At 44.4% G+C, this 21,063-nt stretch overlaps 2 protein-coding genes across 4 annotated transcripts in view; both read right to left on the bottom strand.

Moving 5' to 3' along the window:
- Nucleotides 1-11,593, bottom strand: part of LOC104327359 (3 beta-hydroxysteroid dehydrogenase/Delta 5-->4-isomerase-like) — a 20,889-nt gene extending 9,296 nt beyond the window's left edge. Inside the window, exons 1-3 of one of the 2 annotated variants that reach the window (XM_075437857.1) lie at nt 11,531-11,582; nt 3,604-3,711; nt 1,275-1,497 (exon numbers count right to left, since the gene is read on the bottom strand). In XM_075437857.1, coding sequence (XP_075293972.1) covers nt 1,275-1,428 — 154 coding nt within the window. In that variant the 5' untranslated portion in view covers nt 1,429-1,497; nt 3,604-3,711; nt 11,531-11,582. Of the gene's footprint in view, nt 1-1,274; nt 1,498-3,603; nt 3,712-11,530 lie in introns of both variants that reach the window. The other variant, XM_075437866.1, reaches the window with a different exon arrangement.
- HAO2 (hydroxyacid oxidase 2) lies at nt 10,479-21,063 on the bottom strand. 2 transcript variants are annotated; one of them, XM_009932429.2, is made up of 8 exons: nt 20,962-21,063; nt 19,148-19,300; nt 18,248-18,399; nt 17,231-17,514; nt 16,669-16,884; nt 14,744-14,902; nt 13,014-13,083; nt 10,480-11,721 (listed from the first exon to the last, which is right to left on the bottom strand). In XM_009932429.2, exons 2-8 carry the CDS (start codon nt 19,276-19,278, stop codon nt 11,666-11,668), a joined length of 1,068 nt encoding a protein of 355 aa, XP_009930731.1. In that variant the 5' UTR covers nt 19,279-19,300; nt 20,962-21,063; the 3' UTR covers nt 10,480-11,665. The 2 variants fall into 2 exon arrangements, with proteins under 2 accessions (XP_075294001.1, XP_009930731.1); XM_075437886.1 differs by lacking the exon at nt 19,148-19,300 and having other exon boundaries at nt 10,479-11,721.

The raw sequence follows: 21,063 nt of genomic DNA, 5'->3' as shown, positions 1-21,063 counted from the left end.
TTTCACTCCCCAGGGAGCCCCGTTATCCCCACAAAGCTCTCCTGGCCCCAAGCAGTGCAGAAGCTTCATTCACTGCCCTGCTGCATCAGTGCTAAACCACACACGTTCCTGCTGCTGCAGCAGGTTTAATCACTGTGGGAACTGCCTGGAAATCAGAGCAGGAAGGGCTGCTGCAAGGCTCAAAGGCATCTAACAAATCCTCAGAGAAACGGTGAATGAGGAAGTCCGAGTTGCATAAAATCATCCTAAAGGCTTGTGCAATTTGCCCCATGTTTATGGTGCACTGTCACTACTCTTTGATGAAGCTTGAATGCTTTATAGAAAGATTGTGGCTCTTTAGCAAATCATATGGAGATATTCCATAAGGGTTCCCATATAGTTGCCTGTATCAAGGAATAATAATCTTGAGGTTAAGATGTGATGGAGGAAAGCATTGTCAGGTAAATACTTGTGATGTAGGCACTTAAGAACTTGATTGAATTTAGATTCCTACACGCCTTTTTATAGATGTGCTCGGGATCATAGTAAATAGGACACTTAAGATCGAATACTCTGCGCTGCTTTCCCCACCACAGACTGTTTCTGACACTGGGCATATCAGTCATTTGTGCTGTCTCCAGCACATTCAAGAAGCCAGAGTCCTGACTTGCCCTTTGCAAACAGGTCCTGTCTCCTCTGTGCGCAGCACAAAAGGGTTCTGCTCTCCAGGCAACTGTGATAATAATAATAACAACAACAAATTTTTTAAGATACCTCATCACAACTCGCAGCCAGCAGATCGCAGGTTAACCAAGCTAATCACAGGTTAAATAAAAATATTAGCACTTGTTCTCATGGCTTCGCCACTGCCTTCTGCACGTCAGAGCTCAGGACAGTATGTTCTGGGTTACTCTGCCTCCCCCCCATACCCTCAGTACACCAGTGCTTGCATTTCCCTTACCCCCAGCAGAAGTATGAGATTTTTGCACTGATTTTGCTCTGTTAGTGTTGAAGTAATAGAAGTCAGGCTGAAGGCAACCATTTACTGCAGTAACACTGTTTAGGTCACTCTTCCGATCTAGAGGAGCCTTAGGGTCTGGCAAAGAGCCTTGCTTTTACGTTTCACATCTGATTTCTGTGGTGAAGCGAGAGGGAGGGATAAAGCAACACTTACTAGAAATAAAACCTCTATCTGCAAAGCTGGGTTTGGGTGGGAGGTAGAGACTTCCATGCTATCCACCTGAGACAACAGCACATATATCCACAACACATAGTTCTCTCGAGATGGTACTTACTCCCAAATCTCCCGAGTGCTTCACTGCTAAAGGCTTTGTCCAGCAGTCGGAGCTCAGCCAGAGACTCCTCTTCTTCCAACAGCAAGCAGACAATTCTCTGGCCAAGAAATCCTCCTGCTCCTGTCACCAGACAGCTTACCCCAGCCAGGGACATTGCTCTGGGTTGCTCCTTGGTGGCGAACTTGCTGTGTCTTGAGCTTTGACCGGCCGGTTCACCTCCTGCCTGGGGAAAGGAACACACAACATCAACCTCTGGAGCCTTTACAAATCAAAGGAGTTACCAGAAGGAGACATTACTGGAAAACAAACCCTAACCCCTACATTAAATGACAATTTTTAAAGCATGTCTTGTGCTAGCTATTCCTATTCAGAAGTAGCCTATGCATTTTTCCATGCAAAGAAAAAAGTATTTACAAACTATTACAAACTAAAGAAATTAACAAATCTCAAAATGCTCAAAATCAACTGCAATGTCAAACAAACCCCACAAAAGTCTGCCTCAGTCCTTGGTTCCACCTCTCTAGCACTCAAAAGACTGTGGGGGAGATTTGCCTGTATTTATACACCGCAGAGCACCACCTCGGTCATTTTGCTTCCCCTCCCTCTCGCCTGCTTTCTTTGCTGCAAACGAATGCAGTGCTTGCACTCCTCACCCCACCCCACCCCCCCCAGAGAGGAAGGCTCTGGGTGCAGCGAGGTCTGAGCCTAGATGTGGTCCTAAATTCTTGGAGGGTAAACCCTCATGCTGATAATTCTCTGTAAGCTGCGCTTGCTTGTGTAATACAGTGTTCATATGAAAGGCAAGAGCACTAAAATGAAATGTAACTAGCAGGAGTAGATGTTTGTAACTGTTTGAGAGGTAGATGCTACTGCGATAATTTTTTTTTTTTTGATACTGGACTCCCCATTATAGCACGGGTTTCTCATTCCCTCTGCATGAGACTGAAAACTAACCTCTGGGATTTTGTATTTATTCAGTAAGCTTGAGGCATTCGAAGTGGTGAAATGGTCTAATGTACAGGCTAGTTAAATGTACAGGCTAGTTGCTGGAGAAAAAGATACGCCTCGGAGATGTCTAGTGTGAGAGTACCTAGTTAAAATAAGGCTGTGGCTGGCTGTTTGTGCCTCTGCAGCAAATTGTGTCATTACTTTTTACATCTCCAAAACAGAGGGAAAATGCCCAGGTATTTCTCCCTAGGGTTTCGCTCTAGTTCTAGCGAAACTCTTTTCTAGTGTGAGACCAGGGCAGGGCTTAGACATTAGCCTGAAGATCATAGTACCTGCACTGCCTTCCCGGGTCTTTGTATGCTCACGCGCTGGCTGGAGCTCTATTACTCTCTCTCCCAAACTGGGATAGGCAGACATCCCTCCTGAAGCAAAATGTTAAATCAGTAGCTGCCCTAAGTGAGGTGTGCTGCTACGGGGTGTCACAAAGAAGCCCAGCAACATAACCAATGAGGCTGAAATCACTGGAAGGGGGATGACTGATTTCAGGCACGGCTGGGTGGATCTCTAAAAATGCTTTACGTGCATTGGTGCAGGAAACTCCTAACCTCCGTTTTTTATTCTGTGGTCATGGATTTTGTTCACTCATTAAAGAGAGCCCTGGAGAAAAGCTATAGAAGCAGCACCCCCACAGTTACTACTGCTTTAGAGCAAAACTGGGCCTGCAAATGACAGGAGGAAAGAAAAACCGTTTCTGTTGGAGGAGAAAAGTTTCTAGCTGACACAGATGACTAAGTTTTGGCAACCGTTTCAATAGCAGCGTCCTTGAAAATCCTTCCCTCACCCCAACAAAGCTTAAACAAAATTGTTATCAGTGCTTCTTTCCTTGGCTTCTCTCAGGCAGGACCTTGATGTTGTATGTTCTTATCAGAAGCTGCTGCAAATTAATTTTGCGCAGTGCATGTATTTTGCAAGGAAAAACAAAAAGCCTGCTGCAGCAACCGATGTTCTCTGAAGCAGTGCTTCCTTCTTACTGTTAGAAAGGAAATAAAATGCATTCAAGAGGCATTATAAAAACAGACAACACAACATAGCCTCTTAGGATAGAAAACTCTCCTATACCAAGCTTGCCTATTAGAATGACCAAGTTTAGCTTTGTATGACAATATGAGTGCTGCATAGGGGACTGTGGGGAGATTTATTGCTGCTGTGATTTTGTCCTCTTAGGTACTTCTGGGACAAATGCTTGGCTTAGTTTGAGGGAATTTTATACATTGCTACACAGCAGCCTTCATTTGAACTGCCACTTGTGGATGTCAGGGATCAGACAGCAGCAGTTTGCTCAATTCAAGTGCAGGCTTGCTGGTGCTTCCTGCGGTCTCACCTTGAGACGACGTTTTCACCTTCTGTTTCTTCTTGACATTGCTGTGTGGGGTTGCTGGATGGCACGACAGTTCCTCTGCGATGTGAACAAGACTGGCTCTGGTGTTCCCTGAAGGGCATGGAGGCAGATGCTGGAATGGGCTGTACACCCCAGAACGGTGTCAAGTGACCAATGAGGCTGGGGCCTCCCAGACCCCTGACCACCAGGAACAACTTGAAGAAATTCAGAGCTATTGCACAGCTCCGGGATTTGCAGACTAAAACATAATTCAGCAACACCTAAAAAGTGTCCCAACTCTGCATTCTGTGTCAAGGCATAGTCATTTTTTAACTGTGTTGTCTTCTTCTTGACTTCATTGTAAAACAAGGCCTTTGCGATCTGATTTTTGCTGTAGAATGGGCTGCATGTCTAAGAGTATCATTTCAGAAAATCAGAGCTTGTTAATTTTGGCTTGTGTTGGAGAACTGCTATACATGCACTAAGTGGATAGCTCAGTATATGTGCAATCCACTATGTCCCATCGCAGCCATGACCCTAATCTGCTGGTCCAGGAACAGTGAGGATCCTCCAGCTTTATTGGTGCTTACTGTGACAAAGATACTTTGGGGCAATGGCAATGCTGTTAGGCGAACACATTTTCTTAGTCTTGTCACAAGGAGAAAAAGGGATTGAGAGGGTGTAATGGAGATGAGAAGACAGTAAGAGAGAAATAGTGAAGGGAAAATTTCCAGCAGCATTGAGAACAAACTGTATCATGGTACACAAGTTTTAGGTAGGACAAAATATACTTTTACAGGGGGCAATGCTGTTTAATTGTGCAATCAGGCAAAAGAAGCTATCCAGAAGAAAAGAACAGACCCTTTCATCCAGAAAAGAAGTCTGATTTAAGAAAGGGGTTTCTGGAGTCTGCCCTGTTGCCCACACTGATGAGAACTGAAGCAGAGAAAAGCAAAGACATGGTCATTATTTAGCTGGACCTTTTGCTGTCTAAACATAGAGTAATTGTGACCAAAAAGCCACAAAAAATCCATGTGCTTTTCATGTGAAAAATTAACGCGTTTCTGACCATCATATGCCTGTAAGCTCAAAACACCTAGATGCTGGCAGCCCTGAGAAAGAGGGTGTACTTTGGGATGTAGATTTACTCTAGGAAAGCTTCTGCCCTTCAGGGTGGGAGGCACTGTTCCCTCCTGGAAACATTTTCCTCTCGCTTCTGGCTGCGCGTTGACAAGAGGCAATAAGACTTACATGATTAACTTTCAGACAGCTGTGCTGAATCAAACTCTGAATAAACACAACTTCTCACAGTGGGGAACAGCTTTAAGACACTTTAACCGAGGTATGACGATAACCACCTTAAGAAGTCTCAATATTTCTGTGTATTCAAACCTGACAAAGAAAATATCTCCAATTTTAGTAGTACCAAAATTCTTTTGGTAGAAGGGAGAAGGTGATTGCAAACTTTCATTACACGATCTTCAAGATCAGAAAGACTTACCTGTAGTATTCTTCACTACATTAGACAGCACACGAGTTGGGCAATTAACTAGAAACAAACATTAGGTTCATTTTCCCTCTGGTTTTAGGTAGAGCTGTGTTTCTTCAACTGAAATTGATGAGTGAATTATATATTTAAAGGCTGCAGAAATTTCCACCATATGCCAAATGAAAATGTTTATATTTGGATTCATTTTGTAGATAAACTACCCTTGTAAATAGACTGATTCCCAGTCCCTGCTACATCCTCCAGGGATGTTGGGAGGCAGCAGGGTTTAGTTAGTCCTTAACCCACATGTTTACAATCTCATTGGGCACAATTTTTTTGTAAGATTTGGCCTTGCTTCAATTTGCATCAAAAATATTCACAACAATCATATACAGAAAGCAGGAGAGAGTGTAGAAAGCGGGCATGAGGCTTTGGTATGCACAGGCTTAATCCAGGTTGTAGAAAAGTTCCAAAGTCTTGGAAAAGCTGTAGGATGGGCTTGTTCAGTAGACTCTCAGCCTGATCAAACCCTGTGAGCTCTTCTTTTAAGCACACTCACCAAATAGCTTTATGTTTGCCTCAGAAAATGCTTTCTGCAGCCTCTTTCACAGAGATATAGGTGTTGTCTCTGTAGCTACATGGTAGTTGATCATGGCAACACTGCAGTACAGCAAGGTACAGATCTGACATGTGGCTCTTATTTTATGATTCTGTGATGTCCCCCAACAATTTAGATTCAAAGAAGCCTGTGGAGGTCTCACCCAACCTCTTCTCAAAGCAGTGTCAGATTAGGTAAGGTTGGTCAAGACCACTCTCCATCTCTAAGGCTGGAGATTTCACAAATCCCCTGTTGCAGCATCTGACCACGTTCAGGGTCAGTTTTTTCCCATGAATTTCTAACTGTAATTTTCATCATTGCAACTTGTGTCTGCTGCCTTTCACCCTCTTACTGCACACATGCGAGCAGCTGGGCTGCATCTTTTCTGTTCCCTCCAACTGAGTAGCAAAAGATAGCGATGTGATCCCCCCCACACACCTTTTGCCTTCTCAGAACTGAGCACACCCAGTTGTCTCAATGTCTTCTTGTACATCCTTGAAGTCCATCAAAGTGTGCAACGTGGTATTAGTTCTCAGTCTTATCTGTCCGGCTGTCAGTCTGCCAGCAAGGTTTATTATTACTGGGACAGAGAGGAAGGCCTCCATGTGAAGGCCTCTGGAATATCACTGCAGACACTGTTATCTCTGCAATAAATTCAGGTCTAAACAGAGTGAGCTAACAGGCCAGTCTTCTCTTTTCTGCCTCCTTAAGGCCAGTTCAAAGTAGGGCTTATGCAGAAGCTTCTTGATAGCGTGTCTCCTCCCGCGTGTGCCAGGGGAGTGGGCACCAGGGCATCAGCTGGTTCCAAAGCAGGCTGCTACAGGGGGGCTGCACCGCTGTGAGCCGGCTCTTTGCTCCATAAGTGGTACTCTGCTGCCGTGGTGCCTTGCCCTTGAAACCTCAGCTGAAGAGCAGCTTTATTTGCCCTGATGCCGTGAAAAGCTGGAGTTGAAGACTCAATAGTCGGCAGACTATTAAGCAGGTATTCTTTATTGCGGCGCCGGGCACACGGGGGATCTCTCCTCCAAACGTGTGCACCGAAGAGACACAGTTACTAGGTATTTATGCTATGTTAACATACATATTAATTACATTTCCAAGAAATGTTTATCATAGTAATGGATTTTCTGAGAACTCATTAATATATGGTAATGTCCGTCGCACATGTTTGTTTGGCGTCTCTCGGCGGGCTCTTCAGATTATCCTGCAGCCTCCTGACCTCTGTAGTTTGCATACCTGTTCTCCCAAGGCCCAGGCGCCTAAAGGGATTATTCAGGAGTCCCTTGTCTTGCAACCATCCCAATTATTCACAAAGAACCAAGACTTGTTTCTGACCACCTGAAGTGATAACATCACCTACATGTTACATTTATTACACTTACAGTTATCAGCCCCTAGGATGCACGTGCCCGATTCTGTAGTGGTTCCCCTTGGTACTGATCCCTGTGGCACGATACTCACATAAACCTATCAAAATCTTCCCTTCCCTTCACTCCCGGGGGCGTGCAGAACTATCCAAGTGCACAGGCACTGCCTCAGTTTTGGAGTACATGATGGTGTGAAAGGGAAAAAGGGGCTGGGAGGATATTCTATACCATTGTATAGTTTGAAAAATCAGATAGAAAAATTGTATGGCTGTAAAGGGCCAACAGCAAGAGACAGAACTGGAGGACAAGATATTTCAGCTCTGTGATGCTGCTCATTCCAAATGCCTGCAGTCCTCGACTGCTGCTGACCTTCATTTCGTTTGCAAGTGCTCCATGCCTTTTCAAGTCTGGCTCCAGATGTACTCCACGAGACATCCAGATCACAGGAGCTGCAAATCAGTGGCCTCTGAAAACATTTCTTGTTTAAAATGTTTATGCTATCTTATACAAAAAACCTACAGAACAGCTTGGCTACCTTTAGTAGGGCTCACATGTCCTTCTTCTCCGCCTGCCCTCCATCCCCCAACTTCAGTGTCATGGGAAAAACAGAGAAGGCGGTCATAAAGTAAACCATTGTGCTTCTTTTCGTGATGTGGCATTGCCTTTCCTTCAAAACAGATTTCGATCTCATGGCATTCAACAGTGGTGTAAATGAAGCCACCACAAGTCAGCTCAGCGGTGAAGACAATTTCCATCACAATTGTTTCAGCTCCAGCAGACATCTCCTCTCAGTTCCTTAAGATGGCTTTTCTCCTTGAAAGATTTCCTTCACAATTGTAACAATGACATGCTTGCCAGCATCTTGTTTTGTTGTCTTGCTTTAAATGAAAGCTGAGACTCTGGAGACTGAAATGAGAGGTCTTTCTGCCTCAGCAGAGCAGCCTTGAGCACTACCTCTGCTCCAAGAAGCACAGTCTGCTGTGAGGAGCAGCACGAGCAGGCCAGCCATGCTGTGCACGGAGCATTGACAGAGTCTGACTGCAAGTGAAAGGTATCTAAGTGAAATGTAGATGAGAAATGGATGATTTTTCAGTGCCTGGATTTCTCCAAACAAAAGGGCTTTCTTTCAGTGAACGGGAGCATAGAATAATCAGCAAAGGCCTTGATGGTCATGTACCAGGGAGGCAGAGGAGCTCATTTTCATGGAAACAGAGCTTAAATGCAGTCGACCCAGCCTCTCAACATCTACTTTCCCATTTCACAGCATCAGCTCCAGAAGACAGCAGCTAAATTCAGGCATCTTCTCGCTCTCACACTTTACATGCCTGTGTCTAGGTCTTCTAGATCATCCAGAAACAGACTGAAAATAAACTCAAATGCTCAGAGGGAAGTCACCAAGATGTATCAGCGGAAGCATGCTGGAAATTCTGCTCCTGTCCAGAGCCTAGCCAGATGTTGCAGGTCTTCCGTCAGGCCCCTTCAGCCACTGCCGTTTGCATAAGCTGGAAACCTCTCTTGTGGCAAGTTTAGGACCAAATGAGCCTCATTTGCTTCTTCTAAGATGCGTGCAAAAGGAGTGCTGCTACTGCCCCTCCCCCCCCCCCTTTCCCTTGCACATCAGTAGCCAGTGGGCAATGTGCTCAGCAGGAACTGGGGGGGCACACATGCCTTCTCCTCTGCAGAAAAAACAGCACCTCTGCTCTGCCAGGAGTGAGCCTTGACCAAAGAGGCTCATAGGCGGTTTCATGGGAGGAGAGCTGGCACTTTTTTGTTGAAACTTGGCCACACAGCGCTCCAAACCAGAGTTAGGCAACCGTGCAGCCCCCTGCACCAGAGACTGCTGTGCCATTTTTCCTCCAAATTATTACCGGGTGAAGTAACAACCTCGCACCCCCATCTTCACCCTCATACACAGGACAACCTCAATCACCAGCCTACAAAGCATCACTCTTCCCTGCCTGCAGCCCCTCATTCTCAGTGCTGTTACTGAACAGTGCCAGAGCTCCAAGAGGAGCAGAGGGAGGCCTCGCCTGGGGATGTCCATGCACAGTGCCCAGGGCAGTGCACTTTGCAGGAGACCCCGTCCGAGGTTGGCTTCTGCTAAGCAAGGGAGCCTTGTTCATCTGGCCTTAAAAATTATTTATAAGAAAACAAGGTCAGATGCCTTACCAGACACTATTAGTATCACATTGCATTTTTAAAGATGAGGCACATTAACAGTTTTCATGTGTGTACAGTCCTAGTATACCAGCCTTGTTTAAAAGATCCAGTTAAGCCCAAGTAGTTAAATCAATTAAACTCTTCACAGATTCAGCTGATTTCCAGTTACTCCGGCCCAGTTCCCCACTGATGTACACACACCATTTATAACAAATGCCTAATGTGCACACAGGGGTTTTGGCCATTTTAAAGATATGAATTCTGTTTACACCGTTAGTTGGACAGCATTATATAAAGATTAAAAAAACAAGCATGGTTAAACTCCTCCCAGGGAGAACAGTTCAGAATAAATACCCATGCTGCAGCCTACTGACACAGACAATCCCCAAGGGACGTCAGCTCCAAGTAATACAACATCAGCAGACTTCTGCCCCAGCTGCAGGACCCTATCTGCCCTGACTCTGTCTCATCTCTGCTCCCCAGTAGCTCCCTCAGCTCTCGGCAGCAGCAGGCTTCCCGGCTCTCCTCTCTGGGCAGCCAGAAGACAGCTCTGGTGTTCCCACCAAAGGTCTGTGACACTGGGAGGCTCATGTTAGTCAGGGATATACAGAGATAACAGCCTAGATGAGGACTGAAGTTTTTCTGAAGAAAAATAATGGGGAAGGGAGGCTGCTGGGGGACAGAGAGATGATGCAAGGAGATGGAATGAGGAAGAAAGAGGAAGACTAGGTGGCATAGCTGAAGATTGTGCTCTAAGGAGAGCTACAGAAAAGGAACCATTCAGATGAAAGAGAACTAGAAAAGGAAGGAAGGAAGGAAGGAAGGAAGGAAGGAAGGAAGGAAGGAAGGAAGGAAGGAAGGAAGGAAGGAAGGAAGGAAGGAAGGAAGGAAGGAAGGAAGGAAGGAAGGAAGGAAGGAAGGAAGGAAGGAAGGAAGGAAGGAAGGAAAGACAGAAAGATGGAAAGGCAAGGCAAGGCAAGGCAAGGCGGCAAGGCAAGGCAAGGCAAGGCAAGGCAAGGCAAGGCAAGGAAAGGCAAGGCAAGGCAAGGCAAGGCAAGGCAAGGCAAGGCAAGGCAAGGCAAGGAAAGGCAAGGAAAGGCAAGGCAAGGCAAGGCAAGGCAAGGCAAGGCAAGGCAAGGCAAGGCAAGGCAAGGCAAGGCAAGGAAAGGAAAGGAAAGGAAAGGAAAGGAAAGGAAAGGAAAGGAAAGGCAAGGCAAGGCAAGGCAAGGCAAGGCAAGGCAAGGCAAGGCAAGGCAAGGCAAGGCAAGGCAAGGCAAGGCAAGGCAAGGCAAGGCAAGGCAAGGAAAGGAAAGGAAAGGAAAGGAAAGGAAAGGAAAGGAAAGGAAAGGAAAGGAAAGGAAAGGAAAGGAAAGGAAAGGAAAGGAAAGGAAAGGAAAGGAAAGGAAAGGAAAGGAAAGGAAAGGAAAGGAAAGGAGGAAGCTCCTAGTTGTTATCAAGGACCCACCACTATCAGGTGATGGCACGTGGGTGGCACAGCCAAGGGGCTGCTTCCTTATGGGGAGGCAAGTTCCACATCTCAGGAAGAAACTTGGACAGGGAAGGGATGAGCAGACATTTCTGTTACCTTGGAGAACAAGGGTTTACGCTGCTCTATGCTGGCAGCAGGTGCACTGCTGCCTCCACACCATCTTCTGAAAGCAAAGGCCATGTGCTACTCCTGCTCACTGCATCAGCCTGCGCTGGTCCCACTCATCCATGGGCAGAGACCAGGGCATTGGCTGAGTTATTTATGCACTGCCACAAACTTGTGCTATGCTCTGCGAATGCGTAGGTCCCATCTGCTGCTCGGATGAGTTTGCCATGCAAATTAATTACATAGTGAAGTAAGATGCTCTCTTGGCAGGGGGCACAGGGTGTTGCTTTGGTTACTAGTGATTTCATTGCTCTGCATTTAGACGCAGTGGGCAGGAACTGCTCCCCCCTCCAAATGGTAACTGAGGTGCCTGCTAGCTGATGCATCTTGTTTCTGTATCTGCTATGAATACATCCAGGAAAGCCCAAGCTATGGAACATATCAGCCACAACACTTACTTCCCTGGAGCAGGAGAAGTATGTAGCTGGAATTGCAGCCAGACTTGGTAGGACCAAGTGGAAGAAGCGAGGGACATAGTTTTCAATGTCTGGCTGTCCAGTGTAACAGAGGTTGGGACTAAGGCCCAACACAGGTAATGTCACAGAACAGCCAGTTTCATGTAAATGTATTGAAGAAAGTAACAATTACCCAAAGTGTTAAAAAACTGATTGGTCTCAATAAAAGTAGTGAACGCCCTTTGCTAACATGGAGCCTCTTCTAACCTCCTAAGAATTTTCCTGAAGGCCTCATCGGATACTTATTGCACATTCAATGGTTGCACCTCCTTTTTCTCTCTTCAGTCCAGTTAGGACCTCAGCGTGAACTGCCTCTGTTTGGCGGGCATTGCAGGGGGCCGTTCACAGATTTGAGAACTGAACTAGGTGTCGGCCAATCTCTGAGATGCTGGCACAGCCTGAAATAGAGAAGTGAGACATGTTGGTTAGAGAGAAAGATCTGTGGATGAAACTTGGAAGGCCCCCTCTATGAATCATGGTCTAGTCCTGTATGAGCTATGTGGGGATAGGTTGGTGCTTCAACAGCTCATTCACAGGAGCCCTACTCCTCAACGGCATCTTCAGCCTTGAGGTTAGGCACTGGGCTTCATGCACAAGAAGAGTTAGACAAAATGAAAAAAAGGATCTTTAAAACAAGATGAGCAGGGAGCCATCTGATCCAGCCGGAAGGGAAAGGTAGACAGAAAAGACACAGGGATTGCCATGTGTCAAGTGGCTGGAGGTGGAGATTTGCATTGCCATTTCATTTGGTCAAATCTGGGTGGAATGTCATAGCCCTGCTGATCCCAACCTGCTACTCTTGCCGAGTTCAGTGCCCTTTTGCATGTAAAGGAGAGTGAGAGCCTCCTGGGAAAAAAACCTTGTAGGAATCTTTGCTAGGTGAAAAAGTAACCCCAAACCCCAGCCTATTAAGAAATGCCCAGTGGGATTTCAGTTCCAGTCTCCCAGTCAGCGTTGCTATCCACTTGAGTCCACGGTCACTAGAGCATGAAAATCTTTAAAACGTGATTTGAAGTGGGATAAGACCCTTTGCTGATGTCTGAATGCTTCTGCCCTGGATCTGCATGTCTTACTTGCTCATGTGTGAAACTGGAGCTTGCACTGGGCTGTGCGAATTTGCTGTTCAGTGAGGGGGTCAAACATGGCAGCTACAGGGAGGAGCAGAAGTGAGAAACACAGAATGAGGAGCAACAGTAAAAGCTTGGAGGAGACACAGAGGCTTTTAAAGCTTGTGGGATGCAGAGACTTGAACCTGCACCAACAGATTGTATTCTTTAATACACAGAGAAAAATTCTGCATCCATTTTCTCAGAACTTTTCATGCAGAAAAAAAATTGGTTGCTTTTACCCTGGTAAATATTAAATTAAATATTGAAAAACATATGCTGCCGTTCCCAGCAGGATAGAAATTCCAGGTTTTGCTCAGCTCTGCTTAGCAGTTTTGCATCTCTTTAATTGGATCATAAAGCTGCTTTAACCTACTTCCTCCTTGCAAGTTTCATTGCTATGGCACCTGAAATGCCAAGTGGTTTCACAGGAAGCAAAGAATCACCTTAAATGTAGCAACTAGAACTAGCACAGCTCACATGGATTCCCTTTTTGTGACCCATCCATCAGACCTCTGATTTTAGATGGCTTGCGTGCAGAAACCTCTGTATCGCCAATTGCAAACAACCTGCAAAATGCTTACCAGCTAAGGCCATCGACAAACGAAACTCATCCTGCAAAATTCTCAAAACTTCTTGAAGACCTTCTTCACCCTGCTCCAACAGAGAAAGCAGTCAGGGTGAAAGGAGCACTAGCACAGAGCAACGCTGCAGGATGCTTGCACTGTGAGAGTTGGGACAGTCCCGTAAGTCCCTGCCAATTCCAGTCTCTCATACAGATGAACAATTAAAATTATATGATGGATGTGCTCAGTGCATCACAGATTAATTTAGATGCTTTTCCTTTTGTGATACATCTGAGCAGGGAAGGAAAACAAAGCTGTTTTTCACTTCTGACATTTTCTAGCTGTTTTTTTTCGTAGCTTTCAGTCAACCTCCACCAACAGGCTTGTTTTAAAATGTCAGGCCTTACAATGCTGACAGTATTTTATGACGTAATAAGAGGTTTATATATGGTACAGCTTTAAAAACTTTAGTTGACTCAGATACTAGACTGAATCTTTAAAATAGTACACTCTGTGTTTTCCTTCGAGCAAGTGACACTAAGAAGCTCAAAATCTAGCAAAATATATGTATGATTTTGATCTTCATGTAAAATATTGGAGGATTTTTTTCTTTTTTCTCTTAAATTTTATTTTTATTTCTTGCAATAAAGAATGCTTTGGGTGCAGACAATGTCAGTGCTTGTTCATACCCTTCCTCTCTTATATGCTAGGGTAATGCCACTCAGATACATTTTTAGGAATACTCTATGGAATAGAATATGAAAGCACTATTGAACTAAAAAAAAATCCTGTCTCCTTTCTGTTTGCATTGTGGAAAAAATGCAGGTAACTTACAGCGATGCCTTTTTTATACTAGACCCTTTTTCTCTGTTTACTGGCAACAGAAAGAGTGCTGCTGACTCTTCCAGGATTCGCAGAAGATTGAGGTGTTTTCTCGCTTAAAGCCTAGCTGCTAGAATCCACAGCAATCACACTGCTGGACAGGAGTCTTGCTTAAGAGATAGGAAGTTTTTCCAGACCATAAAAATAATAATTTTTTTCTTCTAGAGCAAAGCTTGAAAGCTCCAACCCAAAAGCTAAAAAGCACAAATTTAGCAAAGCAAACAACTGGTATAATTACATTTTAACTTTAGTTATATTATGTTAACCTTCTGCAGCAGAGGCTTAATTCATGACTCTGGTTCATAGAAATATGCTAGTAGTTAAGAAGCAGCGAAGCTGGAACTGAGATAGTAGCAGCACAAGACTGTTCTCAGTCTTGTCCAAAATGTTTCAGACATCAGTGGGATGGAGCTCTATATGTGTTTCTGAAGAAATCAGAACACTGCTATGAAACTGCTGTATCAAAACTATATATTGTTTCCAAATAAGCTGACAGCAAATAAAATTGTCAGACTCATCTTTGTGACAAATAAGCCTGCCTCCAATTTTGAAAAGCACTGATGGTTCTGAGTCCTACATTATTTTAGCACCAAACTGCAACACTAAGAAATCAGGTCCCACAACACAATGTTATCCACTTCAAAATCATACTTGAAATTATAAAATTAATTGGTATTTTTAAATCAGAGAAAATGTCTGGTTTTGATTCAATTTGGGGTGTTTCCACTTAAAATTTAAGCAAAACCAAAAAGAAACAGGTTAATATTCTTCACTGGTGAAAACTGTCTCTATGACTTTTAAATAACAAAAACAGAGTGTTGGAGAGTAGGAGAAGCAGACATACAAATTCAAAGCTCCTTACTCACCTTGTAAGCCAGACCCCATAAAGCTGGTCTTCCAATAAAGACGCATTTTGCTCCCAGTGCCAGTGCTTTCAATACGTCACTTCCTTTTCGTATTCCACCATCTAAATAAACTTCGAGTCTGCCTTGTACCGCCTCCACAACCTCAACCAGAGCCTCAATCTGCAAAGAAGCAGCCACTCTCACCTTGAGCTCAGAGTTTGATTCCAAGAGAAAGAGGAGATATTCCAAAGAGACAGGCAGCGATGCAATGCTTTAATAGATTATCTTCTCGAAATGAAATGTGACAACGCATCACAAATAGCTTGGCACCAAAAGCTGCACAATAAAGCACAGCTCCCTGTTCTGTTTGCTGGACAGTTCAGTCCATTTCCCAGTGCTTTGCTTATACAAATATTCTTTGCTAGCATGTCTGATAAGTAACATTTTCACTTGCTTTCTGAAAGATTTAAAAAATAAACTTTAATGGAAATAGTTGTCATCAATATCTTACTTTCATTTGAGGCAATGATGAATGATGTGAATATTTTTTAAAAAGGCTGATGTCAAATTTCTCCCTGCTACTGTCCAAATTGCCTAAACTTACATTTCAACCTAATCCCAGTGACCACCTGTCGAAAACCTCCTCAAAATCCCTAAAGCATCTATGAAGGATTTCATTTGCTATGTAGTCCAGTCAACATCCTCCGGGCTGACTGGATGCCCTAAGGTCTCTTCTGTGGAGCACAGCGCAGTGCCGGGCTGGTAGAGGACAGGACCATGCAGAGATGCTGGCTCCCGTTCCAAAGGCACTAACCAGCGGCGGCATGTTGCACTAGCCCTAACCAACTCTCCTTCGCAGCAAACCCAAAGGCCCCTTTTCTGCAGTCTCCTTTGCCTTCTTTTCATCTTTTTTAAGTAGAGCAGCTATAACTAAGATTACTACATAGATTTTTCCAATTTGTCATGATTTTTTTCAGAATTTCAGACTGAAAACTTTCAGGCTGAAATTTTCCAGGAGTACTTCAACAAGAGCAGGGACAATAGCTTCTACTGCCAGGCTTGGTACCAGAGGAGTAGCAGAGCTGAACTAGTTATCTGCTGGTTTGTCTGTGTAAGTAAAGAAACTTTTAAGGTAGAAGAGCAGTTTAATGTTTATGCCATTTCTATTATTATGTTCTTAGCATTTAGTTTCATTTTTTTTTTATTCATTATTGTCAGCCTTGACATAGATTGGAAGAGAATTCCCTGGTACCTATTTTTATTTTACAGAGGAAAACAGAGAAAAGAAAGTCCATAAGATACTATGCAATACTGAACTCTAAAATAAGAACAACTGGAAAAACTGACAGAAGCCAAATTAAACCAGTGAAATACGCATACATCCAAACAACCCACGATTTCTTTGTACAGATTAAAAAGCAGGGAAATTTTTCTCTGGATAAGTCATCCTTTTTCTGGCTCGTGAATGTCAATAAATTCCCATTTAGACTTGAGTCTAACTATGCAAGCAGACCTCTCCCTAAAACTAGCTGCATTTTTTTTGCATGTTTTGGCAGATGTGAACAATGAGAACACATTATGCTCTCATTTGTACATTTTTGGTTCCAGAGCTTCATTTTATTTTCGCTGCAGTGCGCAAAGAGTACGTATGCACTGCATCAGCTAATGAAGCCATAGGCAGAAAACTTTCACTGACTTAGTAGTTTATCTGCAGTCGTGTGGGTTCAGTACTGCTTACAAAACCCTCCCAAGAAGCTGAGAAAATACTGAGTAGCCCATTGCATCTTACCAGTTTAAAGCTAATGTACACCTGCACACATCCACAGCCACGCAACAAACACAGATGTCCACGAGAAGAATATATACAAAGATGAACACAGAGATACCCAGGCTAGTGCAAATGTGTGTACAATAAACATTCCTGGGACTTTTGTTTTCTCACTTACAGTGGCAGGTCCTCCATCCAGTTGCCTTCCGCCATGATTGGACACAATAATTCCTTGAACTCCATGTCTCACTGCCAGCTCTGCATCTTCTTTGGTCAAGATGCCTTTGATGATGATGGGCAGGTGGGTCAGGCTCCGCAGCCAGTAAATATCATTCCAGGTGACCGAAGGATCCAAGCTGTTGGGTGGCAGTCCGTACTCAGAACGATCATCTCCCTACAGCCATAGGACAGAAGGAAACCTCATCTGAGCAGTAACAATACAGAGGCCCCTTGAAGTCTTAACCTGCCCTAGAACAGACTAATTAAACTTGCTAACAGACATGTTCATCAGCTCTGGAATGCACATGTATCTCCAGAGGAGAATAATTGCAATGGGGATGGAGAACAGCGTCTCTAAGGAACCAGGCTGGCAGGAGGTCAAACCAGGACGCTGCAGATCCGGAAAGGGAGAAGATACACCCTGGGTACAACAGATGCCAAAGCAGCAGTGATGCGGTGGTTTTTGTCTCATGTGGTACACGCCAGCCCAGTGAATGAAAGGACAGGCTCATCTGACAAACCTCAAAGGCTCCTTCCAAGTTCTTCAGTTTCATGTGGGGAGGAAGGCAGAAACCATTGCGGACATCGTCACGTCTTTTGCCTGTGTAGGGCAGATCCGCAGTGAGGACGAGGCCCTGGAAACCCAAGGCCTCCGCCCGTTGGACCAGCTGCTGGGAAACCATCCTGTTGCGGTGGATGTAGAGCTGGAACCACCGGAGTCCGCCAGGAGCAGCGGCAGAGATCTCCTCCAGCGTGCAGGTCGAGTACGTGCTGGCAATGTAACAGGTGTTCATCGCTTTGGCCGCTTCAGAAGGTATCGGAAAATAATCAGAATCAAGGTCATTTGAACAGACCTGCCAGACATCAGGTGCAATAGTTTTTTACAAACAGTTTGCAGGGAACACCTGAACTACTGTTTTACTTTTATCCTATCAAACACAGTGCTCTACCAATTGGCCAATGTACCCTCGAGGTTAAAAAATTGCTGTATTTACCATGCACTGTTGCAGGATCATGGTTAAGAAAGCAGGAAAGGGAGAGGCAATGTACCAAGTAGTGCTTTCATTTTGCAATGGTTTTATTTAAAAAGCAGGAATTTTATTGTTATGACTATGTCCTCACAGGAATGTGCTGTCAAATGCACTCAGTGTACACAGAAACACAGACAGAAAAAAAGATATTTCCACAGGTCAGCTTCCCAAACCCACCACACGATTTGGGAAGAGATGGTATGTTTTTCTCCAAGTAAGATGGTGTTCTTATCAGTAACAAAGAATTTGCAGGCTGAGTCCCATCCACCACTTTTATGCCCTATCTAAAGCCCACAGCACTGAGGACCTGTGTGGTCCTTGGTGTACACCAGACGTGTCCACAGTCTCTGTCTTAAATTTGCAGCAGCCTCCACAGTGCTGACCCGGTAACAGTGGTAGCTGGAGAACTAGTGTAATGTCTATACAGCTTCCCACGCACTCCGTGTCAGCAGGACCAAGTTGGTCATCCACAAAAGGGGTGTCAGAAACTGGAAAGCAGAAGAGTACCTCTGGCTGTGCTTTTCTCTCCATCAGGCCATGCTAGCTGGTGGAAGCCCGTAGGGGCAATTCCTACAGGAAAGCTGATTTCAGTCCCCAGGAGCTTAGTCCTAATGTCCATCATGGATACATCCCGCAGCATACGTGGCCGGAAACGAATTCTGTAAGGCAAAAAAAAACCCTTCAGGTTGGTACCTGTTCAGTAGCTTTTCTGAAGTTTCATGGAAACCAGGTCTTCATCTACCTATTGCAATGCAGGAGTCTGAGCCAACAAAGTAAATAGCATCTAACAAAGGATCTTTGTCCTTTCTGTTTCCTTTTAGAGGTCAATTCAGCCAGCAGTTCAACCACTTCCATTTTTCACTAATCCCACACTCCTGCTTACTGGCCACAGAACATCATTTCTGCATTTCCTACTTCATCTCACCGGCTTTTGATCTCCCACCGTCCATCCCACAGATTCCTTCTATTTGCAGGCCAGTCCCGGGTCGCTGCCTTCCTCTCCACCATTCATACGTCTGTCCTCGCTGTACACAGTGCCTGCCCTCACTGTCTGCAGCATGTTCCCCAAATCCCATGCTACTCACACGTAGGCTTCCTGCTGTTCACCACATGCTCCCCATTGCATCGAATTCTTTTACAGCCACTCAGACCCTTTCCTGTCATACCGTACCATACCCTACTATTTGCCTGGACATGCAGCATCCCTTATGCCTCATACAATCTGTGTCACATTCAGGCTAGCATCAGGACATATAGCGTATGTCCTTCAGGTAAGTGTATTTTGCCTGGGGACCACTTTGAAAGGGCAAGGTGTAAGGAATCTTTGCTTGTGAGGTCCAAACACTTGCACAAAAACGTAGTTTAAAAGCTTCCAGTACAACACCCCTGATTTCCTCCTCACATTACCTTTTATATGCCAGGATGTTTTCATCTCGAGTGCTACAGTCATCTGCTCCAGCTGCAAAAAAATCCCAAGCTATCTTGGGTAAATACTTTTTAGCATAAACTTCGAAGTCTGAAAGACACACCATAGCCATTGCTGAGAGGGGCTCTGGGAACCTTGAAGAAAAGAACAACGTGGAGCAGAAGTTAGATACCTGAACTGTCATTCTCTTTTCCAGGGACTCTAATGTCACTTAATGCAAACCTTGGACCCATTTGTCTTGCAGAAGAGTTGCTGACAGGTTGTCTCAGTTTATCTTGCCATTCATCCTATCATCTACTATGAGGAAAACTTGCAGATGCAGCCATAAGAGTAGGAAGAAGTTTGCAACTCTGTGCTTCTCTTTATTCTGTCTTAAACAGAAGCCTGAAGCGGTCATTTTAGGTCCTGTGCTATTTTAAGACACAGCAATTGTGTAATTCTGACATAAATTCCATCTCAAAACCAGCTGGGTTATTTGTTCCACTAATTCTCCTCAAAGGTTGTCTTGGAACATCATTTTCTGGATTATCCCTCAGGATGGCTCCCTGACTGAACAGCTAGTTACGGAGCGCAGTGACTAAATTCAGACTCATGAAATCTGGAAGCAAGTAAATGCAGAGTCTACATCTGACCTGCTCCAGCATGAATACATTGTAAAACTATGTCCAGACTCCGAGTGCAAGTCACTGTCAAGGCCAGCACTGCAGAAAAACAAAGCATTTTCTACAGATCTTAATTTCTTTTTCATAGCAAGTTTCTTCTGGGTGTTTGCATTACATCCTGGAGCACTGATACATGCTAAAAAAGGAGCATACAAAATTTGGACAAACTCCGAGAAAACACTGGCAAAAAACAAATTCCACAATATGAAACATGATTCTAAGAACTACCGTCCATCTTTCAGGGAACAGATGTGACGTTGTGTGACACAGATGTCTAATCAAACCAACATAAATGCTGCCTACCAAATGCCTGCACTTACATACTTTCCAACCAGCCAGGACTAAAAACTATGCAAATTAATGTTTTAGAAAACCATGCCTGTGTGCAAGGAAACTTGCAAAACACAGACAAAATCAATTTGCTAAATTGTTTGTTGCAGTTACTTCCGCAACTCTGATAAAAATAGGCATTTTGCAAGGTATATGAAAACATGAAGTTTTACGAGAGCTGTGGTTTGGTCTAATTTTTCTAAAAATGTACAAGAAGAAGTAAACATCCTAGTTTTCAGAATTAGACTCCCACCACAGATTAGCAGGGGTTGCAGGCTTCACCAGAACCAGCCCCATGTGCCCAATATTGTACACTTCTGGCACAGATAAACACAACAGTTATGTGCACAGATCCAACCTGTCAAACTGGAGACGTGGATATGTCTCACTGGCTGAGGTGCCTGTGTATACACTTGAAAATTAGGACTCATAATTCTCTGCTAGGGAAGAGCCAAAGATGGGGGACTCATTGGAAGATGAAGAAGAAATGTGACTGTTTTCTTCAGTATCGTTCTGTCTCCTCCAACAAGCATTAGGTAGCAGGTGGTAAAAGTATCCCAAGCCCTCTCTGTACGCCTTCAAGACATCACGCGCTGCTGATAGCACAAGTCTTGATATATCATACATAGCGCTATAACATAAACCACATATCACAACTTCTGCTTTTCGAACTGTTAGAAAAGTCAAGGCCAGCAAGAACAACAAGATAAACCAAGTCCTCCCGTGGCAAAATAAATGGGAATTATAAACAACCCAGGCCCAGTCATCATCGTCTCCCAATTCAGACACCAGTTCCAACTTACTCTGGGCTTTGGGGAGAGCTGCGGGAGGTGAGATTCTCTCCTTCAAGTTCGCCTGCAAACAGGATATAGAGGACTTCTTTTCACTGAGTAGCTGCTGGTTTT

The sequence above is a fragment of the Opisthocomus hoazin genome, chromosome 1 (genome assembly GCF_030867145.1).
Source record: "Opisthocomus hoazin isolate bOpiHoa1 chromosome 1, bOpiHoa1.hap1, whole genome shotgun sequence".
Classification (NCBI taxonomy): Eukaryota; Metazoa; Chordata; class Aves; order Opisthocomiformes; family Opisthocomidae; genus Opisthocomus; species Opisthocomus hoazin.
Note: the sequence above shows the minus strand (reverse complement) of the source record. Positions and strands in the feature narration are given on the sequence as shown.